Here is an 18,543-nt window from a genome sequence, read left to right on the forward strand (position 1 = left end):
CTGGGAAAGCTGCAGAGAGCAGCCGGATGGTCGACGAAGCCTCCCCAGCGGAGTGGGAAGAAGCAGGGTGCCGGCCCCGCTCTGGAGTCCGGAGGAGCGTTCTGGAGCCCGGAGGAGTCCACCCCCCGCCCCCCACCCCCCCCCCCCCCCGCCGCCAGAGAGAAGACCGGTAAGTGAGGGCTGGGCAGGGGGGATGGCAGTCTCAGTCCCCGAGCGGCCCCGTCCTGCAGCGGGCCGCTCCCACGAAGTGGAGCACTAGTTGTGCAGAAAGGCCCCAGTCAGGGCGGCCCCGTTGGTGCAGTGGGCCGCTCCAACATTTAAACAATGGTTTAGAGGGCCCTTGGGGGTCCCCGAGTCTGGGGGCCCCATTTGATCGCATTATCGGCACCTGGGTGGCCCCGTTGGTGAGAGGGCCGCCCCAACGACAGGGGGCATTATTGTTGAAAGAGCCTCTGTGTGGCTCTAGCTCGGCCATATTTACTTAAAGCGCCAGCGCGCTCCCTATACTGGGCCCAAATTAGTTAAGGGGCCATGTGTTTATTTCTAGAGCCAGAGGGCTCCAACCCGTGGCACATTTTTGCGCAGTCTTTGTCCCAGGGCCCATGTGGGGCTCCAACGTTTGGGGACACCTTTTATTTACAGAGCCCCGTGTGGCTCTAGCCTGCGCGCATTTGTTTAGAGCCTGAGTGGCTCCCTGGGGAAACCGTACTGTTAGAGCCAGAGGGCTCAGTTTTGCGCAGTCCTTGTGTCCGAGGAGTCAGAGGGCACATGTAGTGTTCTAGAGCCTTGAGGGCTCCGATCCTGTGGCGCAGTTTTCTTTCAGAGGGCCAGTGAGTGTGTATGGGGCTCGCTCTGTGTGTGTGTGTGTATGGGGCTCGCTGTGTGTGTGGCGGGGGCTCACTGTGTGTGGGGCTCTCTATGTGTGTGGCTCTCTGTGTGTGTGGGGGGGCTCTCTGTGTGTGTGGCTCTGTGTCCGTGAATACTCTCTACTACTCTCCAATGCTACCCTTTTGCCATTGTAAATGACAATACCATTTATTTATGTTTATAAAAAAAAATGGAAAAAAATTTCATGAGCAATGGCAATAGCTCTACCTTTAATAATGCCGAGACCATTGCATTGTAAATGCTTGTTTCTTTTGGAATCAAAAGCACCACCTACTCACCTAAAGGAACCAGACCAGATATCTAGCACACAAGTCGCACTGGGCAATAAAGACAGTTACTTGTAAGTCCGGGAAGATGGGCAAAACAGATGGTAAACTAAACTGCCCTTTAAGCCCGATAAATCGGGAAGGGGACAGGATCAGGAGCGTCACCCAGCGACGGCAGAAGAAACTGAGCCCACCCAGTAATCGGAGCAGGAAGAGATTAAGTCGCTGTTAGTAACAATGAAATGCAGCCTTAACTCAATAGAATCAACAATGGACACCATGTGCACACGTATGGATTTCATTACCCAAAAGCTAGACAAGCAGGACGGGAGGCTAGATGAAGCTGAACATAGACTCTCGGAACTGGAAGACAAAACCTCCAAAAGTAGCTCACAAATAAAAGAGATGGATTGCCTCCTGAAAGTAATAGCTGCAAAGAACGAGTCTAGGAGGAATAATGTTTGCATACTAGGTGTGCCTGAATCTGCCAATCTAGGGAGGAATATGTGGAATGAATGTTGCGCACTTGTTGTGGGGCTGAAGCTACTCGCTATTGGTAGTGGAAAGGGCACACAGAACACTTGTAGCGCGTCCTCCCAATGGAACACCTCCGAGACCCATTATGGCAAAACTCCTAAACTACCGAGATCGGGACACGGCCTTGCGTAAGGCCAGGGAACAGCAGTCCCTAACTTTTGAGGGCAACATCATGACCCTGTTTCCTGATTTCACTATGGCAGTCCAAGAGGCTAGAAAAAGGTTTCTACCGGCCCCAAAAAAATTGCAGCAGGCTAATATCACCTATGCAATGCTGTACCCTACCTGGCTTAATCACACATCAAGTCAAGCAACACTTCTGTACATCCCTTCAACAAGCCACGGAATTCCTCAAAAAACTACCCAGAAACCCCCTCAAGGTCAGAAACTCGCCCACCGAAAGCAGAAACAGTCAGCCAAGATCAGAGGTAGACTAGTGCAAGATAAACGTGAAACAGGACAGGCAACGTAGGAATCGGGCGTACCACACCGCAGAGAAAGCCAGCTCATGAGGCGCACTCTCAAGTATATGTAAAGCATTGCCCAAACTCTGGATTTCAAATGGTTTTCATATAACCATAGGGCGCAATGCCCCAACAAACCTATGCAAGGAAGACAAGCTTAAAGCAGAATTGACAATGGGCCACCGCCCGTAACCAAAACGCTTTAGGTGCACTATGTGCGTGTCCTGGACACCTTCCACCCATGTAGCTACAGCGTGGAGGAGCTTCAGCTATGCCCCCTAGGTGTCATGCCCCAGCAGGAATTCTCTCAACTAAGAACATGGACAGGGCAACTGTTTTGCTCCTCCGAAAGCATTTTGTTTTATTCTGGGTTATACTTTTCTATTCTAAATACAGCAATTTCACTAATATTGAAAATGTTGAAACTCCGAACTCTCGAGTAGACATGGCAGTACAGCAATCAAATATGTTTGGAGATCGGAGTACCCTTAATCTTGTCGTACCAAGCTGCTTGTTTGTTACTTAGGCATTTTGGACCGTTAGAGGGACCGGGAGGGCAGGATGAATAGTACATGGCATGTTGGGGAAGCCGACGTAAGGGGCAACAGCTTCACAATGAACACTGAGTAGAGCAGCATTTCAATTGAGATACACACTCAGACCAAGTAAACCAGCCCCTGGCGGGGCAAGAACCCAGCTTTCATTAATAGATCGCGCACAGATGAAAGGTAACAGGCAACAGACGGGCCTGAATTTGGTGACATGGAACATACGAGGCTGAAAGATCAGCGCAAGAGAAGAGACCTCTTGGCCTACTTAGACAGGCATCACATGCATGTGGCCATTCTGCAAGAAACGCACTTGGCTCCTGCAGCCAACCACACATTCATTGCGCGCTATGAGTCACATAGGTATTTCTCATCATATTCTTCGTACTCAAGAGGGACTGCCATCCTCATACAGAAGAACACGCTATATGTCGAAGAGGGAGTTATAAACGACCACGAAGGAGATATTGTGTGGCATGGGGAGGATGACATCACATTGGTCATAGTAAACTGTTATGGCCCCAAATATAGATAATTACTCGTTCTTTATCACTCTGTGGGGGATGGTTGTCAATATAGGATTCACATTATCTGGGGTGGAGATTTTAACCTTGCTATCAATCCAGAATTTGACCACTCTCATCCCCAACCACACCATCATACAAGAGCACAACGCTAAGTGCAACAGATTATTGAAGGCCACAGCTTGGTAGATGCATGGGGGTTTGCCCACCAGATACGCAGGGAGGGGACATGTCACTCCAAGGTGCACTCAAGTTGGTTGAGACTTGATTTTTGGCTGGTGTCGAGGGGAGTAGCGACATGGATTACAGACACACAACGTCTAGGTTGAACTTATTCGGATCACTCCCCCAGAGAATCCCTTAGGGAGCATGTTCTGGAGGCTCCCCACACATGTACTACTTGATGTCCTATTTAGAACTGACTGAGGCGCGAAGTGGATGATTTTCTTTAACTTGACTGACTTGGTACCCGCCCTGGCAACAGTATGGGAAGCGCTGAAAGTGACCATAAGAGGTGTATGTATGGCCAAGATAGAGGGCATATTAAAAGACATTAGAGGGGGAACTCCGAGAACTGTAGGGTGGCCTTCATGCTGACAAGGATGGGACAAAACCAGCAAGAATAAAGGAAGCACTCACTGAACATAGATGAGGGAAAGCCTCTTCTGAAAAAAGCACTTTAGAGCCAGGAGCTGCGGGGGGCTGTGAAAAGTGCTGACGGAGCTAACGCGCGTACCCTGATGTTCCAACTATATTATGGAAGTTAAAGATTCAGCAGGGATACACCAGAAAGACACAGAGGCCATAATGCAGATCTTTATGGAATATTATTCTTTACTATACACCACTAGGCGATCTACTCCTATAGATGTAGATGCTTACCTAGACACACACCGAGAGTTCCTCACCGCTGAGTTTGAGGAAGGTGAGATCAGGGCTGCAATCATGCAAATGGGGGCAGGCAAAGCAATGGGCCCAGACGGGCTTCCGGACAAATTCTGCAAAGCATGCATTGACACATTGGCCTCTTTCCTTAAACAAGTTTATGAGGAGGCGCTGCAGAACGGAACCCTGCCGCACACTTTACGAGAGGCCCTCATTATGTCTCTCCCGAAGCCAGCAAACCTATCAGCCACTATCCTTAATAAATTGCGATGTAAAAATACCTGCAAAGATGCTGGCCAACAGGCAAGACCTACTCGTGAATGGCTTGGTACGCCCAGACCAGGCTGGATTCATTCCAGGCAGAGCCACATCTCACAATATACGTACATTGTTTACCTACATTCAAGATATAGATCCGGAGCTCAATGCTGTGGGAGTATTTCTTGATGCCACAAAGACTTTTGATTCGCTGGAATGGGACTACCTGATGGCAGTACTGAGAAGCATGGGCTTCCCCCCCAAAATGTGTTGTGTGGGTGCATTTATTATATCCCAAACCAAGGGCGAAGATGTTAGTTAACGGTATGAAATATCCCACATTTGTCTTAACCTGGGGCACCAGGCAGGGATGCCCATTGTCTTCCCTCCTTTTCACTGTTGCGGTCGAACCATTGGAAGCTATCCTTCTGCAACATCATAGGGAGTGGGCACTGAGATACCCATACCGCCATATATTAGTGTCACTCAATGCGGATGACATTACTTTACATCTTAGAGAGTCCCAGATTAGCCTTAATAATCCGCTAATTCATTAGGTTTGTAAGGATCTCTGGAATCGCAATAAACTGGGAGAAATCTCAAGTCTTTCCACTCACCCCGAATAGACCCTCCCCCCCTTTCTGTCTGAATATTAGTTGAAGTGGCGTGAAGTGGAACTTCTCACCACTAGGCATAGTAGTTAACAGAAATAAGGAGGAATTACTGAGAGCCTATTATGGTAGGGTGTTGGACTCCCTTACTACCACATTACCAGGTGAATTGCAATGCCTTTGTCCCTGGTCGGGCTCATTGCACTGATTAAAATGGTTTTCTGACCCCGATTGCTATATCTATTCATAAACATAACACATACCCCGAGACGCCAGTTCTTCAAGAGCCTGAGGACCAAATTTATACGTCTGGCTTGTGGGGGCAAGCAACCAGAATCAAGTGGAATACCTTCACAAAGCCCTAAGGGGGGATTTAAATCTCCGGAGCCAGAACTATATTATTTAGGTGCACAATAACATTACGGAACATATTGGTACAATCCTCATCCCTTCATGCCACACCTGGCAGTGGAGCTGGGGTACATGGCACCTGTGCCACTTTCTGGTTTTCTCGGGAAGGAACGACAGACAGCTGTAGGGAGGGAATCAACCATTGTTTGTAAAAATGAAGCCTGAAAAAGCATTGCAAAAAAGCTACAGGCACCTATGGTGTATTCACCGGCATTGCCATTGAAATACCAATACAATCTTCGGGTAATGCATGAAGCGTAATGCCGTCGTATGCTATAACGCCACAATCTGCGCACCAGGGGGGGCCCTCTATGTAGAGGGGAGATTCCGAACTAGGGAAGAATTTTTCTGGGAAAATAACACAACTCCCCTTGAGATCATAATGTACATATGGCTAAGACAGAACTTTAAGACGACTACCCCTAGCTTCCCTGAGGAGGCACCAGTACTAACCCCATTGCATAATATGCTTCAAACTGAAGGCCCATCACACGCGGTCTCAAGACTCTACAGAAGTGTCCTCACATCACAAACGCTTACCAACGACGAAGCCAGACTAGGCTGGGAGGGCATGTTGGGACACACTATGGAAGATGAACAATGCGCATACTGCTGTCGGCAGACTGAACTGATAATGGCTAGCAGCGGATTGAGGATTATCCATGTCAAATTCCTACACAGGATGTACTACCCTGCGCGGCTTCATCGGTATAAACTAAAAGATACTGATAGCTCTGATGGGTGCAGGGAAGGGCAGACTTTTTTCGCCTGGCCTGGACATGCAGAGCGGTCTGCGAGTACTCGAGAGAGGTGGGAGCGACCCTGTTCAAGATGGTGGACCTGTAGATGTAGATGGGTGGGGCAGAGCCCCTAAATTTAAGGATTGGATGCATGATCTGGTATATCGCCAAGAACAGCTTAGCGCATAAGCAGAATTATTACCCCAGAGTTCCAGACCCAGAGACATAAGGAACCTCTCAAGATAGATCTTATGCAACAGCTATAATTAAATGGGAGGATGGTGCCCCCACGCATATACAAATACAATCAGGAAGCCTCAGGCAGCATTGTTGATGATTCCATGTTACAGGCACTAGACAGGCCTAGAAGAGAAACACCATGGGTGCACGGCTTTAATGTGAAATATGTGTAATTTGAAGATGCTATGCATAGAATGATACTGCTCTTGAACTGCGACATGTATTTACTAATTAGCATGTACTGTATGTTAACAAGTTGTAAATGTGGAAATGCAAATAAAAAGAAAATAAAAAAAAATATTTCCACAGGAATTGTACTGCCTGTTAAGTGTGAAGACATGATTTATAATGCTACTTCAGGGATAGAAGTATAGGCAAGTTCTGGAGCTGCAGTGATAGTAGTCTGATGTGCATGATAATCCTTATAATTTTTCTCATTGATCCATGACCATGTGAGATGACATGAAATGTGATACTTGTACAATTCTGAACAAGGTGCATCGTCTGACCATCTTTCAGGGTTGTAAGGCATCTCATTTCCACTCACCAATGGACTTTGATTGTGTTTTGTTGTGAAGTTGTACAGTTAGCCCAGGTCTGCTATAAAATAGAGATTAATCACAAGGATGTATGTTTCCCAGTCAAGGTGCTCACAGTTCAATCTTCCCTGCTGTCTGTGTTCCTGCCAACGAAGTGAAATCTCCAGATCCCAGTGCGAAAGTTCAGACTCTGATCCACTCATCCCTTGTATAGAGACTTCTGTATTGACTTCTCTGTCCCTTAGGTGAAGCTGCTGGAGGTAATGGAAGTGATGGACAAAGAGACCTTCGAGTTCAAGTTCTGTGGAGAGTTAACGTACACCACTGTTCTCAGTGACCAACAGGTGGTGGAGCTGATCCCCAATGGTGCGAGCACGGCCGTACGCTACGAGGACCGCAAGGAGTTCATCCGCCTGGTGCAAAAGGCGCGCCTGGAAGAGAGCAAGGAACAGGTAGGTGCTGGCAAAACCAATATATGGCATTGCATTCTTTATTGTTGATTATTAGATCACTTACCAAATTGTTCTATTCATGTTAAATTGTTCTCATATATGAGATTATTTATGGAACATTTTGTACTAATTCATATCACACAACCTGATTTTTTTAAATTCATGCATGAATACATTGTGATGCTTTAGATAAATAGTTCAGGTGTATGCTGTTGGAAAATTGTCTTTCGTATTATTATTATAAGGTTCAAGAACCGATTATACATAAGACTTTGCAACAAAAAAGTTCACTCTGCAAATTCTTGATAACGTTGCTGTCCCAACCACGTATGCTTTAGCAACTACAAAATTATACATTTGAAATCCCACTAGAGGTTTTCACTCGCCTTACTTCAATAATTTGGGCTTTTCTAATTGAAGGTAAGAATCTGTAAATTATTGTAGTAAAATTTTACAAAATCCTAGTACAATGGTGTAATTGGCGCCACAGATATAATTGTGTATTATCACATTCCCCATCTAATCATAAGTTACACGCAAGGTCACCTTCTGACCATGCATATGCGACTGAAATGTGGCCCATGTTATAAACATACCGAATGCACTATCTCTATGGTGGGAGACTTGGGCCAAACTTGCCCCCAGCTGCCGTCACGTGATAAAACTGGGTTGTGATCCTTGTGGGGGCCCGCCTGTATCGTAAATTAACAAGAGCAACTCAACAGTGATTGAGTGGTTGGCTTGGCCAGGTATGTTCTTTCCACAACTGCAATGGAGTGTCCAAGTTAGGAGATGTGATGACCAGTGTCATATGTGTTCTTTTGAACCCCTTCAAAAGGAATTCATATCTGCATCAGGGGCAGTTCTTCAAATATTTTACAACTTAGTCATGCCCTTCAGCCACACATTAAAGACCTCACAGGTTTACCTCACTTTATTCCTCTGGAGTTGTAAGTGCTGATGGGTGATATGCAGAGGTATAAGATGTCACTTGAAACACAAATTGCGCACTGGCATCAGTTCTTCGTTTTTCCTCTGCAGCCAGCGCAGATCCAGAAAGAAGCTTGCCCCTTTGTCATTTATTGACTACATTTTTTTCGTCTTTTGTCGACGTCTTTTTTGAGTCAAACGACTCCTGGTAGCATAAGGGACGTCCCATTGTCAGACCCGCTTCAAGACTTGTGACTCCTGTCACAAATTGATGTCCGTCACTGATCCGCACCTCATGTGCCTCTGGTGCCTGGACCGCGACCACGACCCAAAGTCGAGCCCAGACTGCCAAGCCATGAATACGAAGTCTTTACAGGAGCGGTCCCGAAAGCTCTGTCTTGCTCTTCCTTTCAGATAATACAGAATCTCCCACACGGTGGCTCAAACACAGCAAAGCAGGAGACATAAAGCACAACACCTAGAAAAGGGATTTATTTTACAAAATGCGAAGATTCTCTTTTTAAAATAAGGCTTGGTTTTTTTTTATACAATGCTCTCTAACAGAAAGGCTTTCCCAGATGCCAAAATGAATCACATTCAAATACACATAGAGATAAATATATATATATATATATATATATATATATATATATATATATATATATATATATTATTATTTTTTTTTTATCAGGCTCGAGGTAAATGACTACCAGCACTCACGGGAACAGTCGCATCCCAGATTTTTATTTTATCGAACAAACATGACAAGAAGCGATTCGGCAACCGCCTTTTTCAATGTTGAAAAAGGCGGTTGCCGAAACGCATCTTGTTGTGTTTGCTCTATCCCAATAAACATCTGGGATGTGACTGTTCCTGTGAGTGCTGGTTTTCATTTACCGTGAGCCTGAAAAATGTAATGCGGTGTCCGTCAGCGAGTTACTAAGCACCCGACCACGAGTGAAGGTAGGGAGATGGAATCGGAGAGTGAGAATATATAAATATATATTTACAACACAGTGCACATTTGTGCACCACTGCTCATAACACTGCACTTCGAAACCAAAAAGTACATTCCACACCTCTCTCTCTCTCTCTCTCTCTCTCTCTCTCTCGCGCTCTCTCTCTCTCTCTCTCTCTCTCTCTCTCTCTCTCTCTCTCTCTTTAAGAGAAACAAGGCATATGCAGGACGTCGTACATTCAGGCTAGGATAAAATAGCATACCAAAGTCAATTAAAATAATGGTAGTCAAAGGTCATCCCAGGGTGTCGGATCACAAGAGTGCCTCTAGCACTACAAGCTCTTGGAGGCCCAGCAGTCTACTCTCTGTCGTTCGAGGTTCCGGTCAAGAGGAAGGTCTCGGAACTGGTCGCGGAGCCACCACCACTCGTCATCAAAGTCTTTGCACTCCTTGGGTAAGTCAAAGCACAAGAAGAAGGCGAAGAAGCATCGTTGCTCTTCGCCTTGTCCCCGTCTGTCGGCCGACGCAACTTGGGACCCGGAGCGTCGTCGCTATCCTGCTATGTCTTCAGAGCCCACTTCTGGAACAGCTCCGCGCTGCCCTCCCTTTCCTAGGGCTGGAGCGTCCCCTGCCCAGCTTCAAGCCTTTTATGAAGCGCTCCATAGAAATTTAGGCAGCCCAACTCTGCTGGCGTGAACGTGGCTGGGGCCCTGGGCTTTCGATGCCGGCAGCTCTGACACCAGAGGGCCCCTGAGAATCCAGATCGGCGCCAGTCAATCTCACAGCACCTTCCCCCGGTGCCAATTCCAGTGACGACACCCCCGATGTCAGTGTGCGACCCAGCCTCACCCCCATTTGGACACGGTGCCCGACCGTCTTCGGGACTGGTGCCGGAGGGTACGTTTGTACCGCTGTTCATCCCTGGCGTTCCCTATTGCCCAATTGGCAGCATGAGGAGGGTGAGGAGGACTGAGCGGGGTCTGTAGACACTTTATTTGACCAGCTTGAAGAGCCAGACTGGTGCTAGGAACTTAGTGATGCCTTTGGTTTTGATACCTCCCAGACCTTGGCATGCTTCCCCCCTGGCCCCCCCACCACCACCGTGGCTACGGAGAAGGATGCTTCATACCCGGTGGTGTTGCATAGGGTGGCTGAGGCCTAGGGCCTGGAGCTTCCTATGGTTGCAGTCAGGACTAACCTCCTGGTACTTAAACCAGCAGAGGCCTCTTCGGATCCCCCTGCTGCCTTTTAATGAAGCCCTCACCACCGTCCTTCTGGGTACTTAGTCCAAGCCCAGCACAGGGGCTCCTGTGGACAGGATGATTGCAATGCCACCGCTGGCCCCAGGCGACCCACTTTTCCTCTCCCAACACCCTACCCCTGAGAGCTTGGTAGTCCAAGCCTCTTCTTCTAAAGGCGCATTCCCTACTGCTCCCCCAGATAGGGACTCCAAGAAGCAGGACCACCTTGGAAAGAAGATGGTTCGAGGCATATGAGCTGTAGATCCTATGCAGTGAATAGATCGCCATCTAGTGTTGGGTCCGGATGTTTGTACTTTGTTTTTCTAGTCACAAGGTAGGTGACTCCTCCTTTCAGTGATAGTGCACATGGGCCTCAACTCCATTGTTAGATTGTATTTTTCTGCCATCGATTTCGGATGTGAATTGTTGCGCTCCTGTTCGGCACCTTTCTTCGGGCCCCCTTCAACGTGTAATCTACTACCTTTGACGGTATTGTTTATCGATCACGTTTCCCTTTCTTCGCGTATCGTCTACAGTCGAAAGCCTTCCATTGGAAGATTTGTGGAAGGCCCTTTGGACTACCCACGTCGTTGTCGATAGCAGTCGATGCAACAGACTCCATTCAAGTTCTGTCATGGGTGTCGTGCTAAGTTTCCATGCACCACCTTGCAGGAAGTGTGCAACCTTTGCCTATCTCTGGAACACATTGAGAAAGACTGCGACGCGTGTCAGTCGTTTCAGTCAAAAAAGACGCTCCGTGACCATTGGACTCGAGGTCACGAAATGCACCAACAAAGCGGCTCTGCACCAGATCTTGTCTGGGACTACTCCGAACATGAAGAATCCCACACGCAGGAAGACGAATACGAGGAGGAGCACATCTCTGTGTCTGAAGCCGACTCCAATGCCGAAGACCTCACACTGGGCCAACGCATCGCGAGTACAGAGACTTCCTTCCCCTCCCATTTTCTCCATAAAAAGGCTCCAGTCCTTCCTCTGCCTTCAGGCCAAGGTCGGCACCAAAAATATTTTGAGCGCCCGCCTTCGGGCTCAGCCCGAGACACAAACAGCCTTCTGGCTCGGGCTCTACCCGTCCTTACGCCGGTGCTGACCCAAAACCTTCGGCATCAAAATAAGTTCTGATGTCAGTGCCAGCGTTAACGCAGGCTAAATCTTTGGAGCCGAAAACTTCTGAGCCAAAACTTTCGATGCCAAAACCGGCATATAAAGAAAGCAGTTCAACAAAAGAGCCTCTGACAGGTGCTCCACCTTCGTATCTAAAACAAAAGGAAATTGTGATTAATCCACAAACTGGACATATTCTTTTCAACCTACCAGAGAAAAAGAAAATGGGCTTACAAGAAGATTACCACATTTCTCTTAAAAGGAAAAATGTGGTTACTAACTCTTCTCCACGTTTTATTCCACCTTCTTCACCCATTGATCCAAATTTGCTCATCACACCCACACATTCACCTCCACCACCATCACTTGACCCACTGGATATAGGGGATGGAGATGCAGATGACTATGCACCCCAAGGTACTGACCCTCAACCAGATAATGACCCAGACTTATATCCATCCAGACTTTCTCCTCCAGATGATAATATTGGATATATTGAGCTCCTTAACAGAGCTGTACAGTATCATAGGGTAGAGCTACATAAAGAGGCTTCAGAGGAAGACTTTTTGTTTGAAACCCTAAGTTCATCTCAGAGGGCTACCCAAATATTACCAATGCCAAAAGGTATGCTTAAACCTGCTGATGACCTCTTTAAAGACCCTGTAAGAGCAAGAATAAACACTCCCAGGTTAGAGAAAAGGTACAAATCTGTGCCTACTGACCCAGTATATATTAAAGGCCGGTTGCTCTTGAACTCTCTTGTAGTTTCTAATGCTCGTAAGAGAGCTAATTCACAAACCACAACTGACGCCCCTCCTCCGGATTAAGAGTCCAAATTAATTGATGCTTCGGGCAAAAGAGTAGCATCTCAAGCAGCTAATCATTCGTGCATTGCCAATGCTCAAGCACTATAAGCGAGATATAACAGAGCTCATAATGATGATCTCGAGGAGCTCATGGAATTTCTTCCTGATGAGCATAAGTCTAGAGCTAGTGACCTTATTCAAGAGGGTAAAATAATAAATAAGCAGTAAATACTAGTGTACTGCTTTGTAGGCATGCTTGGTTAAGAGTTTCAGGATTTAAACCTGAGGTGCAAGCCTCTAATCTTAACCAACCATTTGACAAAGAGCACCTCCTTGTGCCAGCTGTTGATATATCACTGGAAAAAATGAAGAAGGATACTGAGGTTGCAAAATTAATGGGGGCCTTACAATCACCTTCCAACAGAGGATCCTTTCATCGCTCGTTCTACAGGGGTTGCTCCAAAAATATATCTACAGAAAACCCCTCCTCCTATTACAAAGGCAACAATCAGTCGCCCTGTTCAAGTGGTTACTTTAGAAGTGGATATAGAGGAAACAACGAAAAGGGAATAAGCAGTTCAACACGCACTTCCCCTGCAAACACCAAACAGTGAATTCCTTGCCATACCCCCGATCATTCCACTTCTGTAGGGGAGCGTCTTTCCCAGTTTCTACCCATTTGAAATACGATTACATCAGACAAATGGGTTTTACAAATTATCCAGTCTGGTTAGTGCCTGGAGTTTACAACACTCCACCAAACATTCCTCCAAGGTCAAATCTCATGTCACAAGAACATCTTACCCTTCTAAAGCAAGAGGTTCTCTCTTTGTTGCAGAAAGGTGCAATAGAACCGGTCCCTTTACAATACCAAGGGAAAGGTGTGTACTCCCTCTACTTTTTAATTCTCAAAAACGACGGCTCTCTGAGGCTTATATTCGACATCAGAGAACTAAATCTGACATTCAGTGGGACCACTTTCACATGGTAAGACTCGAAGTGCTTCCGCTCCTTCAGCAGGGAGACTTTCTCTCCACTTTGGCTTTATAGGACGCCTACTTTCATATCCCAATACATCCTGCACACAGCAAATACCTCAGGTTCGTGTCAGCAGGCCAGCATTATCAATTCTAGGTGCTCCCATTCGGAGTAACAACCGCACCCGGGGTTTTCACAAAATGCTTAGCAGTGGTCGCAGCCCATCTACGAAGACAACATGTTCACGTCTTCCCATACTTAGGTGACTGGCTACGCCACACACAAAAATCTGCATTTGCTCCACGAGCTGGGATTCACAGTCAATCTGTCCAAATCTCATCTCCAACCGTCCAACACTCAAGCATATCTAGGAGCTACTGTAGACATACAAAATGCTCTAGCAAACCCAATTCTGGCCAGGGTCCGGAATATACAAGTACTGCTGTCTCAGTTTCAGCCTCAACACTCTTTACCAGATCGTGTGTTCATGCAGTTACTGGGAATTATGGCGTCTTGCATTCTAATAATCCTTTACGCAAGATTTCAAATGTGTCCCCTCCAGGAATTCTTAGCAAGTCAGTGGAACCAGGCTCAGGGTCTATTATCAGAACTAGTGTTGGTAGACTGCTGCACTCATCGCTCTCTGCAGTGGTGGAACACACAAAACCTTTTAAAAGGGCGGCCCTTCAGCGACCCGGTTCCACAGATAGTACTAGCAGCAGACGCATCACTGGCAGGTTGGGGAGCACATCTCCAAACCCACACAATTCAGGGCATATGGAGCTTGCAGCAGAAACAACTTCATATAAATCACCTAGGGCTGCTAGGAATTTTTCTGGCACTGAAAGCATTTCAGGTTCATCTAGTACGCACAACTGTCTTGATTTGTACAGACAACAAGACAACGATGTATTACTTACAAAAACAGACGGGGGCACACACTCTCCAGCTGTCACAGCTAGCACAGACCATCTGGAAATGGGCCATACATCACAAAATGTATCTCCTAGCGGAACACCTTCCAGGAGTAAACAATAAGATGGCAGATCTGCTCTGTGGTCAGACAAAACAAATCCGCAAATAAGAACTACAACCTCAAGTTCTCCTCCCATTCTTTCGAACGGGGGGCTTCCCAGACATAAATCTGTTCGCCACACACCTAAACGCAAGATGCCCAAACTTCGCGTCCAGGTATCCACACCCATTGTCCAAAGGCAATGCACTGTGGATGAATTGGTCAGGGATATTTGCTTACGCTTTTCTGCCTTTCCCACTCATTCTATTAGTGGTTAGGAAACTCAAACAATCGTCCCTGACACTAATCCTAGTTGCTCCCACGTGGGCACGTCCACACTGGTACACAACCTTGTTGGAACTGTCAGTAGTTCCTCATCAAAACCTACGTCTTACACCAAATCTCCTCACACCGAGCCATGGAGTCATATGACATCCAGACCCCAGTCAACTTAACCTGACGATCTGGCACCTGAAGTCCTAGAGTTTGGCTACCTTAACCTACCGCCAGACTGCATGAATATTATCAAAGTGGCTAGACATCCTACCCCAAGAGCCTTCTATGCAGCAAAGTGGAAACGGTTTGTAATACACTGTACTAACAACCACATCAACCCGCTTGATGCTTCTGTTTAAAACATATGTTATTTGTTACATCTACAGCGTTCCAATTTAGCGTACACATCCATATGCTTACATTTGGCTGCAATAGCTGCATAACTCCGGAATAGACAACATCTATCTGTATTTAGAGTGCCTATCCTCAAAGATGTTATGGAAGGTCTCTAAAGAGTCATTCCACCATGACATCCACCTGCGCCAGTAGGGAATCTCAACATTGTTCTCACCAGGCTAATGGTCCACTCTTCGAACCATTGCACAAATGTGAGCTGCAATTTCTCACGTGGAAAGTAGCTTTCCTCATAGCTATTACATCACTGAGGAGAGTCGGTGAGCTTCAGGTACTAACTATAGAAGAACCCTTTTTACAGATGCACCAACATAAACTAGTTTTTTGGACCAATCCAAAATTCTTTACTAAAGTAATTTCTGCCTTTCATATCAATCAATCTGTTGAGTTACCTGTGTTCTTCCCTCAACCAGATTCTGTGGCAGAACGTGCCCTACACACTTTAGATGTGAAGAGAGCATTACTTTATTACATAGAAAGAACAAAACCTTTCCGTAAGACAAACCAACTTTTTGTCGCTGTTGCCCCACCACATAAAGGCAATCCCATATCAGAATCCGGTATTGCAAGGTGGATAGTCAAATGCATTCAAATATGCTATGCAAAAGCAAAATGAATATTAACAGTTCCCACTAGAGCATACTCTACATGCAAACTGTTGGCTTCTATGGCATTCTTAGGAAATATACCCATAGAAGACATATGCAAAGCTGCAACATGGTCTACACCTCACAAATTCATAAAACACTATTGTATAGATGTGTTAGCAAGACAGGAAGCAAATGTGGGCCAATCAATTTAACATACACTATTTAAAGCAACAGCTACAGGTTAGCCACCGCTTTGGGAGACTGCTCTGTAGTCTATGCACAGCATATGGTCTACAGCACTTATACCTCAAACGGAAAATGCTACTTACCCAGTATGCATCTGTTCTCGGCATATAGAGCTGTAGAGTCATATGCACCCACCTGCCTTCCCGGGTACCTATACCTGTTGCAGTAACATCTTACTTAGAGACATGCATTCATGGACTTCTCCTTTTACTACTCTTACTAACTCCATTATCACTCTTTGCTGGAAAACAAAGTGCAAACATCCGGACCCGACACTAGATGGCGATCATTGCACAGCATATGACTTTAAGCTCTATATGCCAAGAACAGATGCATTCTGGGTAAGTAGCATATTCCTTTTCTTCCGCCAGTTTAGCGCTGTGGTCGGTGAACACTGCATGCCTTTTGGGTCGTCATACACATACGGTGTGGAATACAGTTGCGCAAGTGCTGCTGCAGTGCTTGGAGGAGGCCGGGCCGTTCTCACTCACCCAGGGGCAGAGGGTTGAGGCGCAGCTAAGTTCACCATTCAACGGGGGCTGGAAACCTCGGACTTGCTGGGCAGAACGGTTTCTATGTCAGCAGCTTTGAGGCGCTACACCTGCTTGAGGACATCTTGTTTCTCTTGGGATGTCGAGTCCACCTTTCTGGACATGCCCTTTGATGGTGGTCACCTGTTTCGTGACAAGGCGGACTCAGCACTTGAGCGCTTCAAGGATTCTAGGGCTACAGCCAGATCTTTGGGCCTTGCAGCCACTTCTCACCCCATGCAGTCTGCCTTTCGCCCCTTTCATATCTACGTAAGGGGTGCCCCAACACGTTCCACCCAATCTGGTCTCAGTGCTGCGCAAGCTACCCAGGCTCTGCGTGGCTGCTCACTGTCAGCAAAAAGCTTGTGTTTGCCTCTGGAGCATACCCATTCCCTTCAGACCCAATACCTGTAGGATTTCTTTCAGGGCGACACTCCTTCCGGGATGTCTGTGCTTTCCAGCTCCCACCTGCAAACTGCCATTTCTCCTTAGAAGAACAGCCAGACCAGTCATATAGCACATCCACCTGACCCATCAGAAGCACTGAGCAGATATACTAACGCACAGGCTGCCTCTTGCTAACCACTCCTGTTAGAAAAGGGGACATGTCTGCTTCATCAAGGCATGATGTGATGTCATTTTCATCTAATGGGCCAGCATTAATTGTCCGGTTCATGCCCTCCCTCCTAAACACACCTGTAGCTTGGCACAGCATGCAAGCTTCATACACACATATTCTCTCAATACACGTCTGAATCATGATATTTCTTCTTGTCTCCCTCTGTTCTTCCCTCTTTGCCTACTCTCCACCCTCTCATTCCTTGTATCACCTTCAACTTTCCTGAATCTCAGATTGCAGCGATGCAGGCTGGCCTGCTGAAGGTTGTGCCCCAAGCTGTCCTTGATCTTTTGACCTGGCAAGAGCTGGAAAAGAAAATTTGTGGTGATCCTGAAATCACAGTGGAGGCCTTAAAGAAACTAAGTGAGTAACTTAATCAACTGCTGAACCCAGAAATGTTTCCATGGGCACTGTGTTAAATCAAAACAATCACAGGTCTGTTTCTTCTTTACCACTTGAAATGAAGAATATACTCAGTTCTGTAGATCTGTCACATTTATCATCTTTAGAAGTTCTGAATATCTCAAGGTATTTGTATATCCGTTATCAGATATTATAACTAAATTAAATAAGGAATACCCCTTATTTTATTAACCACTAGCGATCAGATGTATGAAACACTGGTTGCAAAATACTGGTCGCAAGTTGCAACCAGTATTTTTCTGACCAGTTTGGAATTTTGTGAACTGACCTATGTACAGATTGGTAGGTTCACACAATTTTGAATTATAGTGGGTCACAATCCGACCTACCTTATCTTTCATTTGCAAATAAGGCATTCATTACGATTGGTAGCCATCACACAGACATGGGGTCAGCTGACAACCAGGTTCTTACTCACTCTTTGAATAAAATATGTTTTTAATGAAGCTCGTTTTCCTTCAAGCTTAAGGAAAAAAGATTTAAAGTTTTTTGTTGCGTGAACAGTAGTCCCCTGTGCCTCCATACACTGCCAACATCTTGATTCTGAAATGGCTAAAAGGGCTTGAATAGCCCTCGAGTAGGCAGTTTCCCACGTCGTACTTCCAATTTCCCCCCCAAAAAAGCCTTTGGAAACCTACTTAAAAATGCTTACTCTTGCTACTCGTAGTAACAAGTCGAGAACATCTATTTGCCTTCCTGAAGGACCTGGGATTCCTACTTTTCTTGCTATTCAGCTGCACACTGGCCCAAGGGAGTGAGGATGCTTACCTGCAATATTCAGATTCTAATATAAAGCGCAGAAGGGGCACAGATGCTCAGCAGGTTTACTAATTTACATAACAGCAAGCAGCATGACCAGGATCAATGGAGCCATTTGGTATAATTGAGTTTATAGAAAATAATTCTGTGAAGCTCTGTGATCCGGAACCCTCCAACATAATCTTCATCTCAGCCTTCCGTAGCTCTTACTCTACCTCAAAAAAATTGTTGGAGCTTCTAAAGTAAAAAACAAATGGAGGATACTGTGAA

General features: G+C 46.2%; 1 protein-coding gene across 1 annotated transcript in view; it reads left to right on the forward strand.

The window, feature by feature from the left end:
• The window catches only part of HECTD3 (HECT domain E3 ubiquitin protein ligase 3), a 329,773-nt gene that overhangs the window by 262,022 nt on the left and 49,208 nt on the right, over nucleotides 1-18,543 (forward strand). The window contains exons 16-17 of the mRNA XM_078671763.1: nucleotides 7,157-7,363; nucleotides 17,325-17,454. Of these exons, the coding sequence (XP_078527889.1) occupies nucleotides 7,157-7,363; nucleotides 17,325-17,454 (337 nt within the window). The remainder of the gene's footprint in view (nucleotides 1-7,156; nucleotides 7,364-17,324; nucleotides 17,455-18,543) is intronic.

Source organism: Lissotriton helveticus, chromosome 1_2 (assembly GCF_964261635.1).
Source record: "Lissotriton helveticus chromosome 1_2, aLisHel1.1, whole genome shotgun sequence".
In the NCBI taxonomy this organism is placed as follows: Eukaryota; Metazoa; Chordata; class Amphibia; order Caudata; family Salamandridae; genus Lissotriton; species Lissotriton helveticus.